The following is a 21,759-nucleotide window of genomic DNA, read 5'->3' on the forward strand; positions in this document are numbered from 1 at the left end:
TCCAATATTTCATCCATACGTAAACAGGCACGCAGGATGCATACCAATCATCTCAACTTTTGTCTGGAACACAGAAAATAAATAAAACACAAAACAATTTATTAAATAATCATATTAATGGGACATTAAGATCTGCTAAGCTGAGAGGTAGAACATCACCTGCTCACTGCAGCCTCTGTTTACATGTGGCGCTTCATCAACAACCTACCACTCATCATCTGTGTTTCTCTTTTTCACATTTTATCCTCTTTGTTTAACCTTTTCTCCTCACGCTCTCCAGTCCCAACATCTCTTCCTCATTCCTCCTCCTCCTTCTGTTTTCCTTTTGTCACTCTCCCCTCTCTGTCCCCGTCCTTCCCTCTCACCTATCTCAGCTCCAGCCCTCTGCTGTAACTTGACACTTTCTCACAGCGAGCGCCTGACTCTGCTAAGTTGTTTCCCTGTGTTGCTCCACTGTTGCCATGGTGAGACTCCCTGTGTGTATGCCTGTGTGAGAGTGTTTGTGTGTATGAGCGAGCAGCTACATAGACCCACATTGGTGTAAACTACAAAAGCTTGTGTCAGGGAGTGAGTGTGAGTGTCAGAATGTGTGGATTTAAGCACACGGACTCTGGTGTAAACTGTGGTCCTTGGAAAGGTTTGTGACGTGTGCGAGACGAGGAGAGAGTGTCTGTGTCTCTGTGTATGTGTGCAACAGATGTAAAAACAGGAGAGATGGTGGTCAAGGTCATGCGAGGTTATCTGGCAGTGGGTTCCCCTGGTGTGGCTCTGTGGCACCACGGGATCTATGGACAGACACACACAAAGAACAACTCACACAGGCTTGCTGTTTGCCCAGCACACTAGGGAGGGCAGTGAGAGCCAGGGGGCTGGTTGACTGTTTGTTTAAACAAGGTCAATACATGCACATGCTCATGTGCACGCACAAACGCGCGCACACTCACACACACACTCACACACACACTCACACACAGACAGAAGCATTTACTGTATACAGTGTGAGGGCTGTATATGGCCTTGCTAGACTGGTCCAGACTCAATTCCTTTTATTCCCATTCTGTCCTCCTCCACTTTCGCTCACTCTTTCACACTCCTCTCTCTCTCTCTAACTCACTAACTCACTAACTCTCTCTCCTTTGCCCCTTCTCAGCAACCGTTTCTCAGCTTGTGCTAAGCCTGATTACAGAAAATGAGAGTCAAGCATCCAATGTGTTTACATCAAATACGGCCCTGGGGCAAGGCAACACCAGCTCCAGCCAGTTCACACAGAGCAAACCGCGCGGCTCTGCAATGTTATCCGTGCGTCTGGAGAGGCGGGGAGACCCGTCGAGGTACGGCAGCAGCTTTGGGATTGCAGAAAGGAAGAGGAAGAGGGAACAATGCAGACAAACAGAAGCAGAAAAACAGGACTAGAGTAAGAGAAAGGATTAGAGACGCTGAAAATGTGAGAGCGAATGACTGAAATGGACAGTAATGGGGTCATGGCCGCACATCCGAGCTCTGGGATCAGAATCATTTAATGCATCCAAGCCGGTGGAAACATAAGGCTGTCTTGGAGAGCTGCTATGGTATTATCTTTCAAATCCTTTCCACCAAACACCATAGCTTCATTTAGATTTATTAACTGCGGCACCAGGTTTCATGATGCACATGGCATTTTCTTTTTGTTAGTTTTCCATTCTTGTATTGGAATACAGCACAGCTGTCCATTGTGTTGGTGTGCAGTCATTCTGCTCCTGTGCCGGGTAGTTCGTGTGTTATTGTGAAAGTGTCCTTATTGTGTCTGACAACCTTTTCCTGTTGTGTCTGCTGGTCTCTATCTGTAGCCAAATTGGTAGTATCACAGGGGCTTCTTATAATTGTGTGGGTGCAGCAGCACTCAAATAAGCTGGTTAAATACGCCCAAGGATACCTCAGCCTTCAGTCAGAGAGGCTTTGGACTTATGGGTCTCCTAGCAACAAGTGTACCGATTAAGGTCTGCTGCCAGCCCCAGAGGAATGGCTAAAACAGCCAGCCACAGATTTACTTATCTTGCAGTATACAATTGTATTCAAAAGTTCAGGCGGTCTGCAGTTGGAATCATGTCAACCATATCTGCATATATTACAGGACATATCAAATAAAAAAACATACAGGAAGAAATGGGAATAACTGAGACCCTTGCCTTCCCTAATCAACAGCTGGCTCTTACTAGCATTGACAAACCAACTTGGAGTCAAACTCCCAATACACTCCAGTGTTGTACTTAAATGAGCAAGTGAAAATAAGAAATTGCTGCTGTCAGTGCACAAAGTACAGTGACACTGAGGTCAAAAGCATGTCTACCGTTTAATAGGCACCATGCAATGCAAAATGATCCAAGTTGGTACACGGGAGGTACAAGCTCACAACATCATCTTGCTAAGAGTATAATTTCAAACGGAAACTAAACCCATATATTTTGGAATAGGGTCAGACAAAAGGATCTCCCTTAGTGGTTCATTGGTTCATCTTATTTTCTGTGTCTGAACCTCTGAAATGCCGCTACATCCGGCGATACCGTTTAGAAATGACAGAACTGTGCCATGTCTGAGCCACTCGTTTCTACGCAGAGTCATCTACATCCTCGATACTCAAGCTAATAGGTGACGGACCCTGACCCCTGACGGAAACTAGGACACAGTGAAATGCATGGCAAATTTTAATGTTCTATATATTAAAAGAAGGAAAAAAAACCTACATGAAGGGCAACTGAATAAAATGTGCTTGCCTGGTGATTTCCAACAACATATTGACAGAGAAATCCTTGTGTAAAGACAAGACTTTAGTTTAATGCCTAAAAAACAGTCATTTCATTATTTGCAGTTTAAAAAAGAAACCTTTCCGTTACAAACTCACTGACACTCTTGCTGGGACTCCCACCCAAAAGTGCTCTTTCTAAGAAAGCATTACGCAGAGGAAGTAAAGCTAGTGACATTCGGCTTCTTTTAAACCACAGCTGAAATATAGACAAGAGGAGAATAATCTTCTCCGTTTTTCTTTTTTCCCCCTTTTGTTTCTTCCTTTCCACCGAAAGCTGCTGTCCAGCCTTATTCCCTGCACATGGAGTGCACTTTACCAAGAGCCATTCCACCTTCAAAGTCTCCACTGTGCTCCATTTTTAACTGTTACTGTTCTTAAACAAAAATAGCTTTAATGGATTCTGCGTGCAATTCACTGATTGTGAGGGGATGTTGGTCCCTGAAATTATGAGCACGAACATGGCTTCAATGATGTTCAAGTGTTCTTTAATGGACAATAAAATCCACTTCGTATTTCTTTGCTTCTTAAGGCTCCAGCTAATTGATTCTTTTGTGTGTGTGTTTACTGAAATACTGAAAATATTGTTTCGTTCAATGTTACAAATGTAAAGGGCCAGAGGAGCCAAGGCTCCACACACATAAACACACAAAAACAGAGGGTAACCTGCCATTCTGATCCAGATATAAAAGGAAACAAACGTTTTTAGATCTTTAAAGCCTGTTAATTACACTCGCACCGCAGCTCCGATATTCTCGTTTTTCTGCTGACTAAGCAGCTCAGTGGTGCACTGATTTGTGCATCGCCGTGGTCTAAAAAAGAAAAAAAAAAGGAAGTCATCACCATGTCCAGATGGCAGATATGCCGTCATTAGGTGACATCACACCATCAGAGTCAGGACTCAAGGAGAGTAAGAGGTCTCATAGAGCACAGGGCATGTGCGCTCTATCGAAAGCGCTACAGTATTAGTTTCAGACCGTTTTCAACAATACTTAATCTTTTTAAGCTTTTAAATGTGGAGTAGGCAATTGGATAGAAAAGAATAGAAGAAAAACAGAATCCAGGTCATAACAGCAAAAATCATATTTTTGGAAAGTAACACATTTTCTTTGCAAACCATTTGTTTTTAAAATGCCCAAACCACCAATTGTAATTCTGAGGCAGAGAGGCTGGAATCACACATGCTGGCACCTGTGACACTCTGCCTCCAGGGAGCACCTTACCTAACACCAACCGTACACCTGGGAAATGGGATATACGCAAGCAAGTGGTCCAACCCCTCACATCGAAAACATACTGGGTCAAAACAGTGGCTAAATAACGTCGAGATTTTCTCAAATAACTATGAGAGTTTCCTGCTGCTTTTATTTCAGCAGACGTCCAACCACACATCCAGCATTTAGCTGCGTGAGCTTCCCTCAAACGATAATACAGAGTGCAGTGTGTGCATGTGGTTTTTGAGACTGATTTGTTTTCTGTCTAAACAATACCTTGGGTAAAGAAATGACCTTTCAAATGAGGTACTGCTGTTCCTTGTATAGTGCACCAAATTAAAGAGGGCACTTAAAACAGAGAATGGATGTTTAGCAAACAAAAAACTGTTAGACCTGCTGGACAAGTGCTGCTGCCAACTGTCTGGAAACGGTACAAGACACGTTGTCTTTATTTCCCCCCGTCCACATTAAAAAACATGATTTAGCCCATCCTTATATGGCTAGCATCATCATTAATAGAGGGGATTAGTTACAAAGTTCAAATTTGTAGTCATTTCTGAATCAGCTGTTTACAGAAGGATGTTAACTGTGTTGAGGTATTAAAAACATTAACACTGAAAAAAGTGTAGGGATTGTGACAACTTTTCTCAATTCAGGAATATGAGTAATTCATTAATAATGGATGCCATCTGATGTAGATGTGTTATATACAAAAAGGCACTCATTCACCCACACACACTTTCGCTTTGTGCACAGACCCCTGCAAACCACGGCTGATGAGAAACAAATGTTGCACGTGTCCCTCTCTCGCACTCTTTATCTACCGTGTCTGACAGCGCCTTTTCTAAATTTGTTGATGAACGTGTTCAGTACAAGTACAATGTATTTTGGTGGTGGAGGCATATTGCTTGAATGTTAGCAGTGGTGGCTGAGGAAAAAGTGAAGTCGGATCGTTTTACACATCGTTGCAATCTTTTACTCCAACCATTGAGAAGCAAAGTCATCCGTCAGTCGTGCTGAGCTACATAAATAAATCTGACTTCTGTTGCATCTTTGAGTCTGCCATTGCCTGCTTGATCTCAACTGCTACATTGTTGCCACTGGAGTTGCTTTTTTGATCCTAAACGTAGTCAAGATTTAGTCCAACAAAAACTAAGAACAAAAGTGACATAACACCACAAACAATAGAGAGAACACAGTTCTCTACACAGTTTTTTTTTGTAACCAAAACAAACAAAAAAAAAAATGTTCCCATTCCCTATTCCCATCACTCTAAGGCAAAACAAACTTCACTGACTTCCACAGATAAACTTGACTAAAGTAAAGTTACAGTTAACCAAATTCCATCTCGGTTAGCTTTGCACTGGCTTCATCTGAACCAAGATGAATCTTTTTTGTTACTAGCTCCAGCAAGTAAAGTGCTAGAACCAAACAATTCCCTCTGGGGACAAGAAATGAGGGCAAGCGCGGCCAACACTTGGTTGAAAAAAAATTTGACAGCTAAATTATGCATTGTCACATATGGTGGGATTGAATCTTGGTCTAACTGAGGTAGAAATGGTTAATGATTGGCCTGAAGGGAGCCTGCATGACTGAATGTATAAGGACATAGGCTGTTTCTAGAGCAACAAATTGCAGAAGTCTGGATGTCCTTGTTGTCTTAGGAAATTTTGTGTCCACAGCTGTTCGAGTGCTGCATTTTATCTAAATTGCTTGATCTTGCATAATGTGCATAATCGGGTGTGCTTGTACCTTAGGACTTATCGTCTTCCCATCTGTGGTCCCAAACAATTGCCACACATCTTGCCCACTCAGTCAAAAAAAATGACAACACAAAAATAACAAATAAACCATTGAGGTCTATACCAAAACTGAACGCTTGAAGCAAAATGTGAGATAAACTCAGGTGGTTGTTCTGTAGGTTAGACTCAAGTGTGTAAAATCAGGGGTCAGTGGGCTCTAGGTGGCCATCCTATTGACTGAAAAGTTGGTCCGCTGTCCAGTTAAATGGTTACAGTTGAGCACTCTGCCTTTTCAGAAAGCTCGCCACTGGAATCTTAAAATATTAAAGAGACTGAAATCTGCTATCACTTGTTCTCTTTCTTCCTCTGACTCTTTCACCTACCATGTCACGCATGCTATCGAATGACAGACCAACTGACTGGGATATAGTAACAGTTGCCCGCCTGCCTGCCTGTCTGTCTTCCCAGCCAGTTCAACCAATAGGTTGACTGACAAACTTGCTATGAGAGAGGATCCATGTGACGATGTCTGATTGACAAGGCGGCACAGTGACCTGCTTGAAGCTGATGTTACTTTGAGTAGAATATATGTGGATGCTGAGGATGCTGTAAAAGCAGATGAAAGAACACCTTCATAAAGATCGTACAGGAGATATCAGGTTATCATTGTCAGATAACTGCAGAAACTATGAGGAAACAATATACTCTATTTCAGTCACATGCAGAGGGAAATCCCCGCAAGGCACCATTGCTTAAATCAACAAGAACTACCGCCTTAATCAGTGAAAACACAGTTTAAATCTCATTTCTTATTTTAATCAAGGCACTGACCAGTAGAAATTAAGAAAAATGCGTTACACGTGGCTACACTTACAGGCGTAATTATCTCTTTTAGTATCTAATGTGGCTTGGTGGATTGTTTGAATGAGGCCTCTTATTCTAAATAAGTCTGCAAGTTAAAGCATTTATTTATTTATTTATTTATTTTTAATTTACGAAAGTCCCAATTGAAAGCATCATTTACTTACTATATGCTGGGTTAACGGCAGTCATTACCACTCCCCAGAACTCAACACAAACTCTCTGAAATCCTAAGTAAAGTTTCAGATTTCTTCAATTTAAATGGAAAACTGTGGGGTGTTATAACCTTGCTCATGGCTGAGCGGCAGTAAGCAGACTCAAGCTATGGGAGAACACCCAAATATGTTACCTTGACAAGTGGATGGCCACCAGATGCTGCTTTGACTGCTCCTCGGCTGCCCTCGGTCTCATAGTGTGCACGGTGGTGGGCTTTGGGTTGCACTTCTATCTTCAGCTCATACTGGCCAAACTGGCTCGGCAGCGGCCAATCTAGAGGAGGCAGCGACGAAGTCCTGGGGAGGGAATACCAAAACAAAAGCATGAACATGCACACAGACAACATTAGAATTCTGGTTATAAACTCAAAGACGAAGACAGAATGGATCCTTTTCAATGCTACCTACCAAAAAAAAAAAACATCTAAATGAAAATCTGATTGGCTTTATATGTTCAAGATTTAAAATGATTCTGCATTGGTATGTTCATCCTGTAGCATCAGTGTTGGGTCAAGTAGAGCAACTTTCCTTGAACTCATAGCTGAAGTCTGCAACCTTTCTCGAGGCTAATGTAATAAAAAGGTGAAAATTTGGTATTCCCCTTTCGAGGGCAGACATGGTGCAATAGGTGCAAAATGAGGGTTTTATATGCTGTGTTTTCTGTCCCATCAAACAGTGAATCACTGGATTGCCCACATGCTTTAGTCCTGTTCTTAAACATAAAACTTGTAATAGGTCATGTTAAGACACTAAGGGTGAATCATCTACTGAATGGGACTTTTCATTCTGAGTCTGTGCCGTTTTACCGTATAGGTCAGGGGAAGGGTCGTAGGATGAGAATGTGAGTTAGACAGCGCATAAATTACGATGTGTGGATTTGGATGTATACCATGCAAGTGCATATTTTTATGTACGGCGCATTGCAAGGGAAAGCATTGTGTGTTTTTCCTCAGTGTTCTTTTTTTCGGTTATCTGAGTAGGCCACAATCATATTTGAACAGCTGCACTCAAAAATAAAACACTCAATGGCTGTCCACACTGAGAAACTAGTGCATTGGCTCAGTTTATCTTCGAACCATTTTACATCAAGCATTCGTTTCAACACAGCCTTTTTTTAGTTGATTGCTGTATTGTTTGTGGTTGATTAGGATTTATGGAAACATGTCACAATAAACTAAAGATGATGATGATTTCGGAGCGACGTGCTGGGTAGAAAAAAAAAAAAAGGAATAATTTCACTGAAGATGTAAATCAGTGAATAATACCAGATCAGACCACCAACACAAAATAAACCAAGCTTAAATTCTACTATATTTATCATGATTTCCTAAACATCTCTCCCACTGTCTCAATTATTTGCATTTAGAAGTTGCCCAGAGAAGTTTCCTAAACACTGCTCCACCACGGTTTCATTTATGATAGATTACTGGTTTAACATAGCTAAATGACCTAATTTTCCTTTTTTGCTTATTCATACATGATGATTTTCTTTCAAATTGTAAACATTTGTTTTACTAGAATAGATATATTGTTTGCATAATGAAGGCATAACAACAACAAAAAATGGTTGAACAATTCACCTGTAATTTCGAACTGTATTTTTCCTTGAAATTCCTTCTCCCTTATCTAAACAAAGCCGTGTGGTAATGAATTGAACTGAGCTTCATACTCCAGATAACCTGACCAATGTAGTGATTAACCTGCGAGAAAAGGACGCACCTGCCAGGATATGCAAATCATATGCAAATACAGGAACATATTGCAAGTTGTTGCCTTTTAATTATGCCGCCGCTTTTGGCTTTGCTTGTTCTTATTAGAGTCGTCTTCCTCTGCCTTATTAAATGGCTTTGTTCTGCCAATTAGAAATGATAAAACATGTAATCATTAGTAATCAGTAATGGTCAAAAATGGTCAGATTGCCAATCTCAATGCCAGAATCAATAAAGAATATATTGTTGACAGCAGGTGACACGGTCAAAAACAAGCTCTAATGTTCCAAACAGTATTAAAAGCATCCTAACCCTCGTGTTTTCCTCTGCAGCCATGACATAACCACGAAGGAAGTGCTGCTACGGTAACAAGAGCAGAGGACAGAAATATGAGCTTGTGACGGAGAAGGGCAGGAGGGGTAGACTATGTCCTGACATAGCGTAACCTTTCTCAAATATCTAAGTAACAGTGTAGGTGCAGCCTGTCCAATTACGTTCCCACAGCTTTGCCTCCTTTATAGTCTCTAGGGTCCCACTTGCATCCTGTCGGTCCGATAAATTCTGGAATCTTGTTTCTACGCAACCTGCGTGATTGCTAGTCCCATGAAATAACGAATGAGGACGAGTGCTCTACGGTTGGATGCTGCTAATCCACTACATATGATTATCAGTAGTTGATCATCAGCATGACGACTACTTCTATAAGAAAAGGTTTTGGCATTTTGCAGGTCTGGATCATTCAGGTGTGTTTTAACACAATTCCAAAGAAGAAAGGCATCATCAATAATCTTACAGTCTATGAATCTGGGAAGGGTTATAAGGCTGACTGGAGTCCATCATTCTACTGTGAGAAAGATTATTCACAAGTAGGAAACATTCAAGACGGCTGCTAATCTTCCCAGGAGTGGAAGTCCCTGCAAGATAACCCCAAGGCCGTATGCGCAATACTCAGAAACTGTATAAAAGCCCAAGCGTTACATCTCAGACTCTAAAGGCCTCAGTTAGCATGTTAAATGTTAATGTTCAGGACAGCACAATTAGAAAAAGACTGAACAAATACAACTTGCTAGGGAGGGTTGCAGGAGAAAAGCTCTTCTCTCTTAAAAGAACATATAAAAGCATGGCTAGGATTTGGAAAGTTGCATCTGAACAAACTACAAGACTTCTGGAGCAATGGCCTTTGGACAGACTAGACCAAGGTGGCGATGTTTGGCCATGATGCACAACATCACTTTGGTGAAAACGCAGCATATCAGCACAAACACCTCATACCAGCTGTCAAACACAGTGGTGGAGGAGAGGGATTTGGGCTTGTTTTGCAGCCACAAGAGCTGAACACTCTGCAGTTGTCGAGTCAACAATGAACTCCTCTGTATAGAAAAGCATTCTAGAGTCAACCACGAAGCCATCTGACGGCAAAAGTTTGACCGAAACTGGCTAACGCAACAGGAGAACGATCCAGAGTGCGCGAGCAAGTCTTCGACATAAGTGGGGTTATGTGACGTACTTATGAGTAGTTTGTACCTTACCTGCAGCAGGCAGCAATCAGAGCACCGTATGTTCGGAGAAGAAGGGATGAATTCTCAGGGGAGAGTCAAGATTTTCGCCATCTAAAACAACTGTTACAGATTTTGTCTTGTGTCCCCAGAAAAAGGCCTGCCGTCTCCTTCGCTTTTGTAATCGCTCATTTTTACTGTCTCGTTGTTGTTGTGGGATTAGACCGGCAAAAATGTGAGACACAGCTGACCCGTGGCAGGATATGCTGCAAGGCTGCTGAGCAACACAGATGTTGTTTGGCTGAGAAAATATCGAAAAAGTACACAACGGTCTAATGCAGTTGTGACATCTAAAATGGAGCGCTCGCTGAGCAGCTATGAAACTTTTAGGGTTTGATTTTTTTGTCCATGGCGAAAAAATTGAGATCCTTCCCCAAGTGGAGGAGTTCAAGTATCTCGGGGTCTTGTTCACGAGTGAGGGACGAGTGGAGCAGGAGGTTGACAGACGGATCAGTGCCGCGTCCGCAGTGATGCGGGCTCTGCACCGGCCCGTCGTGGTGAAGAAGGAGCTGACCCAGAAGGCAAAGCTCTTGATTTACCGGTCAATCTACGTTCCTATCCTTGCGACCGAAAGAATGAGATCGCGAATACAAGCGGCCGAAATGAGTTTCCTCCGCAGGGTGTCTGGGCTCTCCCTTAGAGATAGGGTGAGAAGCTCGGTCATCCGGGAGGGGCTCGGAGTAGAACCGCTGCTCATCCGCATCGAGAGGAGTGAGATGAGGTGGCTCGGGCATCTGGTGAGAATGCCTCCTGGACGCCTCCCTGGTGAGGTGTTCCGGGCCCGTCCCACGGGGAGGAGGCCCCGGGGAAGACCCAGGACACGTTGGAGAGACTATGTTTCTCGGCTGGCCTGGGAACGCCTCGGGTTCCCCCGGAAGAGCTGGAGGAAGTGGTCGGGGACAGGGACGCCTGGGTTTCTCTGCTCAAGCTGCTGCCCTCGCGACCCGATCGCTGGAGAAGCGTAAGATGATGGATGGGCAAAAAAAATTCTCTCAGTGGCTGTTAGCTTGCGTTTTCCCCCTGAGAATTCCTCCCTGCTTCTCCACACAGACGGTGCTCTGAACACTGCAGGTAAGGTGCTAATTACTCATAAGTATAATCACACAACCCCGCTTCAAAAAAAACAACAAAAAAACGTCTCTGTAAGAAAGCTGTGATAAACAAATGCAATCAAACCTTAATGAAATGAAAACATTTTACTAAAAAGTAGTGTGTATTGTTGTGTGTTCCTCCACAACGCCGTGACAAACTAATACAGAAATCCATCACTTGAACTTAAGGTGGTTCCACAAACTACTTTTTCATGTAATGATAACAATAATAAGAAGAAAATAAATCATTTCAATACCCATTCAGGATCAGATGGGTTTTATTTTGTTTGTGTGTTTGTTTTTTAAATCATGTCTTGGCTTCTGCAAAAAAATCCCATGAAAATGCATTCTTCATCCAAAATGTTATACTATTCTTGCATTTTTCTGTCCGTTACTGTCATTTCTTCGCCGTCATATTTCATCATAACATAAGCACTGCTTACATAATAGAGGTTGAACAGTCACCATAAAATAAAGATTTTAGTGCACTATTAATATGTCATTGAGTACAGAACAAAGAGTAAGGCGTAAGTTAGGCAAGATCTTTTTCATAGACATGTTTCATCCCACCCACTCAACCCAAATACCACCCACTGCACCTGGTCCATCTGTTCCAAACACAACTAACTCACAAGCATGCACAAACAAACTCTGCATCCAGTCTAATCGTACACTGGGTTTTAGCCCATCTTATTTTCTCCTCCATAAGTCCTATCTGAATCCGAGAAGGTTACTTTACTTAAAACGGCTTTTATGCCAACATGAGCATCTATTAGCATAAGCGAGTCATGGATATTAAGAAGTACTTTCAGGATGAAAATAAACGGCAGAAACATTTGTCTGTGTTATGGCATCCAACTTTACGGCAATGTAGACGATGCATTCTGTTACAGTTTTAGCTCTTTGAGAAAACACACTTAACAAGGGTTAAGATGCAAGGATCAAATTGTGGCTCACCATAGAGCTGACCCCGTTTTTGTCTGTACAGTGTTAGGTCTATGTGAGCAAGCATTTGTGTTATGTCTGCGCATGGGTCTCTGTGTGTGTGGTAGCCCCCTTGCCATATGTGCCCTGTGCTGATTTACAGCGCCAGGGGCCAGTGCACACAAACAAGGCCACGTCTTCATCTGCCGCACACATTTGTGAACAGACAGCCGACTCCAGCTCTTCCTCTTGTGTGTGTTCGTGTGTTTTCTTCTACATGCTAAACCTGTATTACTCTATGGTGTATTTAACTCAAATTCCCACTACTGATACAAAGTTAAAGTTCCCTCACGACTGAACACTTTGTAGAGTCCTAACCACAGGCCTATTATTCATCTAACAAAGTATATGATTCTGATAAACTGAAACAATTTTTTTTCACTTTGCTTCTACATCAAAAAGGGTTTTCAATCTTTATGACAGCTAACAGCACTCATAAAGACACCAAAGTCTATTATGTAGCCTTGACCAACAGAAGCTTGTGATCGCACAAATAGTTCAGAACGATACAGATAAAGACTTATGGCCACACCCACTTTTTGTTTTTCGCTTTCAGCTTTTTACATTTACAACGTCATCTATCACAATTCTATTCTTCCAACACTTAAGCGTTGACTGTTTGCCCAGTCTACCTGAAATATAAGCAGGAAACAGGGTATAACAAATGGGCTTGCGAAAAAAAAGGGGTCTCTCGAGCCGATGAGAAATGAGCCGTGCCTGCCATATGAAATAACAAATGCTCACTTTCTCTCCCATTGAATCATCTGTATGAATCGTTTGCTTTGTGGGAGCAAAGTAAAAATAATTTTTCCAAAAAGTTGGGAGAGCCTGTTAAATATAATCAAAAACCAATTGCAATGTTTTCCTAAATCAATCCAGCTCAATATTTAATTGAAAGTAGCTATATTGAATGTTGAAACTGAGCAACTAAATTGTATTATTATTTTTTTGCTTTTTTTTCCCCCTCAATACACGTATGCACATTTTGAAATTGGCAAGAAACAAAATGTGGGACCCAGATAATAAAAGACAGGGACAGAATGGTGTGCTGCTAAGAAAATGTAATTAAAAAGAGCATTCGATAGAATCTTTCAGACTCGGGAGGTGTTTGCCGCTCTATGAAAGACTGTGTGGGAAAATAGTTCAACAATCAAAGAATGCTTCTCAATGTAAAATTGTGAGACTTTTTTTTTTCCCCATCCTTGGTGTATAATTTTAAAGAAGTTGAGGGAATCACGGTCATCTTGTCAACTTTTTTTCAACAAAGTTTTTCATGTCCGCATTTAGACCCAATAAATCTCAATGCTTAATGGTAGATACAGGATTTGAGACAACATGCTGTCATCCAAATAATATCTTTTTCAGTGGAGGCCTCGCCTAACCCCATTCTGCACACGTGGCAACAGCCAGCCTTTTTCATCAATGTGGTCAAACTAGCTTGTCTTGAATGTGCCCATGTTACAACCTTTATATTATATGCATCACAGCACAAGATCACAGGGCATTACTACAGACTCACTCCCAAGATAAAGTAGCTGCAGTTTGAGTTAAGTCACAAAAATGATCCTGAGGTGACATTAGATTTTTTTATTCTCTAAACATATCTAGAAAGTCACTAAAGCTGCTTTCACATAAGCACTGGAATCCTCTATGGCTCTATATGTCAACAGATTTACCTGAATATAGGTGTGTGACCATGCTTAGGTTTATTCCATGAGAAGTGGGAGGGCACTGAGAGAAACTGTTCCACAGGGCCATCCTTCTTCAGGCTGTGCAGCGTCTCGTCTGAAGGAGAGTCCAGATTAGGAGACATATTTCCTTGGTCATCTAGCCCCAGCTCCCCTTTCCCACTCTGCATAGATGTTCTGTCCTGTGAGGTCTTCCTTGTCTTTGATGGGATGTCGGTCTCAGATGGGCAGCACTGAAAGGGTGACAAGCCAACAGAGGGACTCCCAACCCAAGTGTCCTCTGTCACACTGCCCCTAGGTGAAGGTCCTGGCGTGGGTGTTGGCGAGTGATGAGGAGACAATGAGCTGGGATAACAAATATCGGCGCTAGAGTGGCGCCTTTTCCCACAGGGTGAGGTGGGACGAGAGGACGGCCTGGAAGGTGGCCGTGGGCTAAGCCAATTTTCATCTGTGACACTGGTGCGTGGTGAATGGCAAGGTGACTGCCGAGGAGACAGGCTGATCGAGTGAGAGTGGTGCACAAAGGAAGGGTGCTGTTGCTGCCAGGGAGACTGATCCTCCAGAACTCCACCACCAGTCTGAGGGGAGGTACAACCTGGAGAAGTCAGAGGGGAGCCCAGAGTAAACCTTGCAGCTGCTTCATTCAGCTCCGTGTCAACATCATCATAGACGTGTGAAAATGATTCACAAGAGGAGGCATCAGAAAACCAACTCCTAGAGGAGAGGCTGCTGCATGGGCTTGGGCTGAGCGAAGATTCCCGGTATGAGTGGTCCAGTGGCAAATACAAGTGATCTCTGGACAAGGGCCTGTCGCCATGGTAATCCCCATCAGGACCATTTGCCCTTAGCTCTCCCTCACTGGCGTCCATCTCCTGCTGGCAACTAGGGGAGATGGAGGTGATCTGGATACTGGGGCACTCAAAGGCCTTTGGTGCCTCCACAGGAGCAGAGGGCAGCAGGGGAGAGGTGCCATATTTGGAGTCTTCTGCCTCATAGCATAGAGGCTGAGATCCTGGTTTGTGTGATGGGAGACGTGGTGAAGTATTGATGACGTGGGAGTGGGAATGCATGCCATGACGAGGCAGCCCAATAGACTGGTGGTTAGTGACCATAGACTGGGGCTGTCCCACATTCAAGATATAAAACGATGTGTTTTCATCAGGCTCAAGATCTAGGAGAGAAAAAGGGAGAGAAGATTACCATACAGCATATTTGGGGAGTTTCTGTGACTGTTATCTTCTCTTTAATGCTTCTTGGTTTGATTTTACTAAGTGAATGAAGGAGAAAACAAATACTCTTGTTAAAAAGAACACAGATTAACTGTAATCAATACACTGAAAACCAGTTAAAACAAAAATTGAAATAGAGACGTACTTAAAACAAAAAAAAAAAAAAGTAACCGCTGCAGCTGTAAAAATGATCTAGCTGTTCACGCCTTGGGGAGCATTACTGCTATCCAAGCCTCATTTATCAGGGATCAGGCATTATACTGGACCTATTAGTGGAATTAAACATGCTGAGAGATGCTGTGTTCATGCCGATCAGGCAAAAGTCTAAAGCCATGTTGATCTCATCAACCCTTGTATGATCTCCATACCAGTAAACAATCTAAGAAACAACTTGGGGAGGAAACAATAAAACAAGCAAAACCTGATAACTAAACTGTTAAATATATCATTTACATCTAAGATTAGAGACGGCATGAGCTCATCAGCTGAGCACATTGACCAAACAGAATATGAAAATAATATAAAGAGGCTTTAATTGCCAGGATTAAAAGCACAAAAGGTATTGCAGACATATCTAAGCCTTTTCATGAACTGGATTGAATTTAATAGATGGGCCATGGATTTCTGTATATTTGTCTCTAAAGACTTCTCACACTTCTCCCTCTTGGGCTTTTATACGCCGTTATAATTAAAAGGCATAAAAGGAGAGGATCTAATTGGTCCACCTGCTGATAATACATTCCTCCTACTTGGAATATATTCATCTTGCTCCAGTCATGTTATCACACAACACCAAACTAAATCAGCATACCACCTGAAAGTCTTGGTTGCCAAAATCTCCTAAATTCATTTGCGTGATTGTTCCCAGAGTTTGTGCTTGAGCCCAGTTTTCAGGGTATCAGAGGCCAGAGTGTTGCTGGGTAGCAGGCAGACAGGCATTGTTCCAAGAGGGATAACCGATGAACAGCACTACTCAAGAAACAAATTCACACAACGGCGCATGTTGTCGGCTGTCATCACAGCTAGCGCCAGCAGGCTATTTATACCAAAGGTCATCCGGCACAGGCAGCATATATACACATAAACATACCCACACACAAACAAACAGACAAGAGTTCATTGTGTGCATTGGCACCATTCGGTTGGAGTTTATATACTTCTACTGGGAGATCGCCGCTGCTCCCACTGCTCTCAATGAATTATCTGGGAAATGTTTATGGCATCCACAGAGATGACGTCACATTACAAAAGTAGGAAGTGAGGATTTCCAAATATTTGAGAACGAATTTGAGAAACTAAAAAAAGCGTCTCCATTGTAGCACATGTGAATTATCACGAGACGAGTAACACGACAGTTTCACCTCTTGTGAAAAGAAACCACCCTGAAAAGCTAAACGATGCAAGCATTGCGTAACATCAGCCTTTCAGTCGGCTTTTTAGTTACGATTATGTAACCGGAAAATGACCAGCTCAAGAATATAGTTAATGAGTGCACATCTATCATCTGTCTTAGCTAGAACCACAGTGTAGCCAGGTACAGGGCATGGTTGTGAATCACAATACTTTCACACATTCCATACATGTAACCACCGGACTAATAGTCCCGTTTTGTAAGATTTAAAGCTAGACCGGTGGCATGACATAAATTACGACAAGTCTTGAGGAAGTAAGTAAAAAGCAAAAGGATTAAGGGAAAAGGACATGTGCTGCCTGACATTTCTATCCAACAGAAACAACAGTGGCAGCAGCCGTAGCAAGTTTTTTTTATTTATTTTTTTTATTTATAGCTTTATTCTCGCTGCCCCTGTCCATTTGTCACAAGACCCAGCGATGGATTATCTGACAGCAGCACCTGACTGACTGACAGGGAGCAAGAAAGGGACAACAGAAGGAAGAGAAAAAAGGAAGCTGTGACAGAGTGTAAATCCTAGCCTGAGTTGAGAAACAGCAGGAGGAAAATATAAGGAAAGAGACAAAGAATTAGACAGTGAGTTAAGCACATCTGTAAAGGTATAAGACATAAATGTTAGATGTGAGAGAAAAGCACAGCAAGAAACTGCCGGCACCTTTTCTTTTTGGCTGAATTACACACTACAGAGGTCTAAAAAAATATAAAAATCTCGATTATCCTTTTCTAAGATTCAGGTTTGAATCACATATTTCTGAAAATTTACTTTTGAAGAAGTTTTGTTCATTGGGTAAAGCCGACTTCCCGCACACTTCTTCCATTCTGAATCAATTATCGATGCTGTTCAGGCAAAAGCATGGTAAGTCAGTCATTACCGAAGTTTGCGCTCAGAGATGGTTTCACGGTTACTGTGAATCAACAGGAAATCCACATAAGACACTAAGCAAGAATTATGCAAATATATTTCTTGGTGACACCACTAAGTAAAGAAAAGCCTGGACAACAACAAGATTTTTCAGGCAGTTAAGGAGCAGGGTCTTCTTTCACTCCCTTTCAGGGGCAACCTTGGTGTTTTGCTTGCGTTTAACCATCTCTGTGCCAACATTTGCATAATTTTGTGGTGGAACTTCTCGGGAGGGGAAGTTTCAATTGGACAACGGAACACGCCGACTGATTTTTTGAAGTTTTTAATCCAGATGAAACAATGCTTGGTGCCAATAAATCATAAAAACCAGAACAGAGCTTCTCTGAATGGATACACCTCTAACAAATCATGCAAAATGTTCACAGTCAGCAACATAAGCTCATACAGATATCTTAGACTAGCAATATGCCTGGGACCTGTCGGGGCTTATGTTAAGCCTGAGCAGATGCATGCTTCGTTAGAGGGTGTGTTAATCAACTAACCATGAACTGTTTTAATTGCTGTACATAAAAACAAAGCAATCGCTGTGTCAGGTAAGCTCTCAAACGTTTCCTAAAGCAGTCCAGCAGTCCCTAAAAAACTAAACTGGGCATTTAAGACCTCTTGTCCATTGACAGTTCATCTGACATCTGCTTTAAACTGTGTACTGCTAATGAGAATAGGTGGCCAGCTCAGTTATTAATTATCTCTTAACAGGCCTTTTGATGGCATTGGGATCAGTAACTTTTCTCTGTACTGTCCATTTGGTAGGCTCCTCAGGTCAGATGATAAATCTGTATTGGTTGGTAATTTTGAACCACAAAAAGAGATGGTGAAGAGATTAAACGAGAGGCAGTAAACAGATGAAGGTGAGATGAGGCCAACCGTGTTTTCTGGCCCACAGCCCTCTCCTTGCTCTGGGTTTAAGATTAGCTTGCTACCTAAAACCTCACAGTGTAAGGAAAGGGGTGGGTGATGGGAAACCCCCTTATAAGAGCCAAACTCAAATCACCTTAGGAGAGGAGGTCAGAGAGGAGAGGTGCATGTAGTAGCACTGTTGTTTTATCAATGGCCTTGGTGGCAAAGCCCCTGCACTGTCCCTGAAAGCCCCGTGCGTCACGCACTCCTCAAGTGTCTATACATCAGACAGCCAATCTGGTTAAATAAAGATCTCTAAGAGGCTTTGCTGTACCTAAGCTAATAATAGCTCCGCCTCACTGCGAGATGTTTCAGGGAAGCAAGGATTGGAGGATGTTTGTGACACACCACCAAGACCATTGTGTTCTCACGGTAACCACCTGATCCACTTGTGACGGAGGTATTCGCTGGAGCTCCTTGACACAAAGCTGAGAGGGCCTCTGTCTGACCGTAACACTGCCAGGGGATTCTCACTTGGGGGAATAATCTGTAGAGACTTTCCTCTCCTACTTTTACTGCACACAAAGTGTGTCAGGGTCCTGTGACCAGCAATGACACACAGGCCCACATTCCCCATAAAGCCTAGTTTACTATGGTAGGAGGGAAGGAATTGTCTCCTTGCTGCTGCAGGTTCTTAATGATGTGCCAAATCTTTTTTTTGTGTGCATATCTGCACATCTGTGGATAAAAATTTAAAAAATTGCTGGTGTCCGATTTCTGTCTTTGGACCTGTTTTTACATGATCATATTCTGTAGGTATTTGTGTGTGCCAATGTGCATGTGCACATGCCCCAAACATATATTACTATCTTAGGTTACCAACGAGTTCTAACATCGTGTGGTGCTGGGGCGGGAGCGTAATCTAAGCCAGGGTTCCCTTTGTGGTGGGCAGGCAGGTTGATTAGAAAAGGCTCTGCTTACATCCCCTGTACAGAAGGCTTTGTGTTTAGCTCAGTCTCCTCTTTCAGCGCTCTTCAAGAGCTGCTGATCAACAGGACCAGAGCAAACAACGTGCACTATAAGCGGCATGGGATCAATACCATACCCTACCTCGGATAAATCTAATTAATCTATCTCATTTCAAATCAACAAATATTTTCTAATTCTGTGTAAACAAGTACAAAATGTTGATGTTTAATGTTACTGAAACATTCATATTTGATATTAATGTTTTACTGACATTGAAATCTGCAACTTCAAAGAAAGCAATTATTGTTAGAGAATTATGATAAAATAAGTCAAGATTACAGACAAAATATTTTTGATGTAACAACCAGTGGTGTGCTGAATCAGAATCACTAAAGCCAAGCGCATACAGACGTCATGTTGTGATGCGGTTCCCTTGTCAGGGTCACCGACCCACAATTCTCAAGAATAGTTGTATTCCCGTTAACAACCTGGAAGGTAACGCTTGGGTAAGAGGAATCAAGTCAGCACCCTGTGTACACTTTCATTAATGCATCAAATCATTTAGAATGAATCGCAGACAACCTCTTTGTTTTTTTACTTAACATTTCAACAGCTGAGGTAAAAAAAAAAAACAAAAAAAACATTCACAGTGATTACCAGCAGAGTTCACAAAAGTGCATTTAATTCCATAACCCTCGGTTTTTCCAGGAACTTTGCGTCTGACCTGCATTTCTAAACACAGAACCTGTGACGCACTTGCACACAAGTATTGTGAGGCTTGGTCTACACCTGTGAATCTAATCTGTACTGGATGGGTTTGAGCCAAACCTACTGGTGATCCCTTTATTTGTAGGTGACTGGATCTGCGCGCGTGCGCACACACGCACACGCACACACAAAAAAGAAAAGAAAAGAAAAAAAAAAAAAAGAGTGAGCAAAAGAGAAATCTAACTATCAGGGATAATAACAAAGGCTAGATCTATCCAGTCATGCAGTAGCTAGAATACACATGAATACATATATATATATATATATGGGAATACTCAGATATGGGTCTTCCATTAATCTGGAAAACCCAGTGCCTTGTCATGGTCTTATCTTGCAATGTTTAGTTAGAATTATATCAAAAAGCCTTCCTGTGCCATCACAGAAGACACAGTGCCCAACAGAGGCTTAACAATGGCTGTCTAAGCCAATGCTAACATATGCCGGCAGCTAAATTAAGCTCCTAATTAACAATCTCATGCCGAGATAACATTATGGGATAAACAGAGAGTGCCAAGTAACCACCTGAACTAAATACCCACCAACACACTAAGGCCTTCTGTAACACATCACTAACCGTGTCTCGGATACATCAATTTGGTACACTAAAAAGCTCTGTCAAAGGTTATTACCTACTATTTGAATCTTTTATGGAAAAAAAAGCTTCAATCTTCTATCAGTGGCTACACCAAGATGTGTTCAGGTGCATCAACATTTGGGCATATAAAATCCCTTCAATTATTTAAGTAAAAATAGAGAAAAACTAGAAAAGGTCTAATAAAACTTCCAGAATACAATGTAATGCATGTCTGGTTTCAAAGCTGAACAGATGATTGTCTAGCAATAAACAAATTACATACATAATGGAGCATATATGATTAGGATACATTCCCTCTTTACCCGACTGCTCCAAATAACCTTTTTATTTTAATGTGTGTGTTTGTGTATTTTTGCACATGCAAACAAAAACTTTAAGAGCGCATGTATCGGTGAGTGAAGGAAAGGAAAAGCTACAGCACATTTGGAGAGTGGTCTCTTAGGCGAGCACAGGCAGCCTGGTGGCCTGTAATAACCCAGAGCAGATAACATCAGAGGCTACTGCTAACAGGGGTGACATTTAAACAATCTGTCAGAGCCGACTGTGCATGTGCCTGAAAAAGTCAATCAGGCAAAGGGAGAATGAGAGAGAGAGAGAGAGAGAGAGAGAGAGAGAGAGAGAGAGAGAGGCAGAGAGAGAGAGAGAGAGGCAGAGAGAGAGAGAGAGAGAGAGGCAGAGATAAATACACAGAAACAGAGCTTTGTGTACTTTCTGAGTGAGACAAAGAATGTACCGTAAGTGAGGAGAAATACAGATTGGAGACACAGAATGGTTTTGCAAACTACAGCAAACTACATAGAGAGGGTAGTGAGACTATAATATATACATGACCTACTGATTAATGAACGTGCACGCCAGTTTCCTCCGACTTAGTTTCTAACAAATCATACAGATTGTTAAACTGGGTAAACTACACTTGTGGATTAGCCAAACATTTTCCTCATGGCAAGTCCACATGAAGCTGCTGGCCTTGAACACCCTTCATGCAGATTAACTACATATCCGTATTAGAAAAATTACTTCCCATGCAATCGATTTCTTTCACAGCGGTTGAAAAGTGGACGAGGATAAGAAGCGTCTACAACAGCTACAAGTGAAGGGCCCTTGGCCCTCTAAGCCTTTATCGTGCTTAAAATCGGGTCAAAAAAAAAAAAAAAAAAGACAAAGACAGAAAAACAAGCAGGAAATA

General features: G+C 42.1%; 1 protein-coding gene across 2 annotated transcripts in view; it reads right to left on the reverse strand.

Annotated features, from left to right (window-relative positions):
* nfatc3a (nuclear factor of activated T cells 3a) overlaps positions 1-21,759 on the reverse strand; it is a 57,930-nt gene that overhangs the window by 24,820 nt on the left and 11,351 nt on the right. For both annotated transcript variants that reach the window (XM_075463640.1, XM_075463649.1), the window contains exons 2-3: positions 13,828-15,010; positions 6,946-7,108 (exon numbers count right to left, since the gene is read on the reverse strand). In XM_075463640.1, the coding sequence (XP_075319755.1) occupies positions 6,946-7,108; positions 13,828-15,010 (1,346 nt within the window). The remainder of the gene's footprint in view (positions 1-6,945; positions 7,109-13,827; positions 15,011-21,759) is intronic.

This window comes from Odontesthes bonariensis, chromosome 1 (assembly GCF_027942865.1).
Source record: "Odontesthes bonariensis isolate fOdoBon6 chromosome 1, fOdoBon6.hap1, whole genome shotgun sequence".
Taxonomy (NCBI): Eukaryota; Metazoa; Chordata; class Actinopteri; order Atheriniformes; family Atherinopsidae; genus Odontesthes; species Odontesthes bonariensis.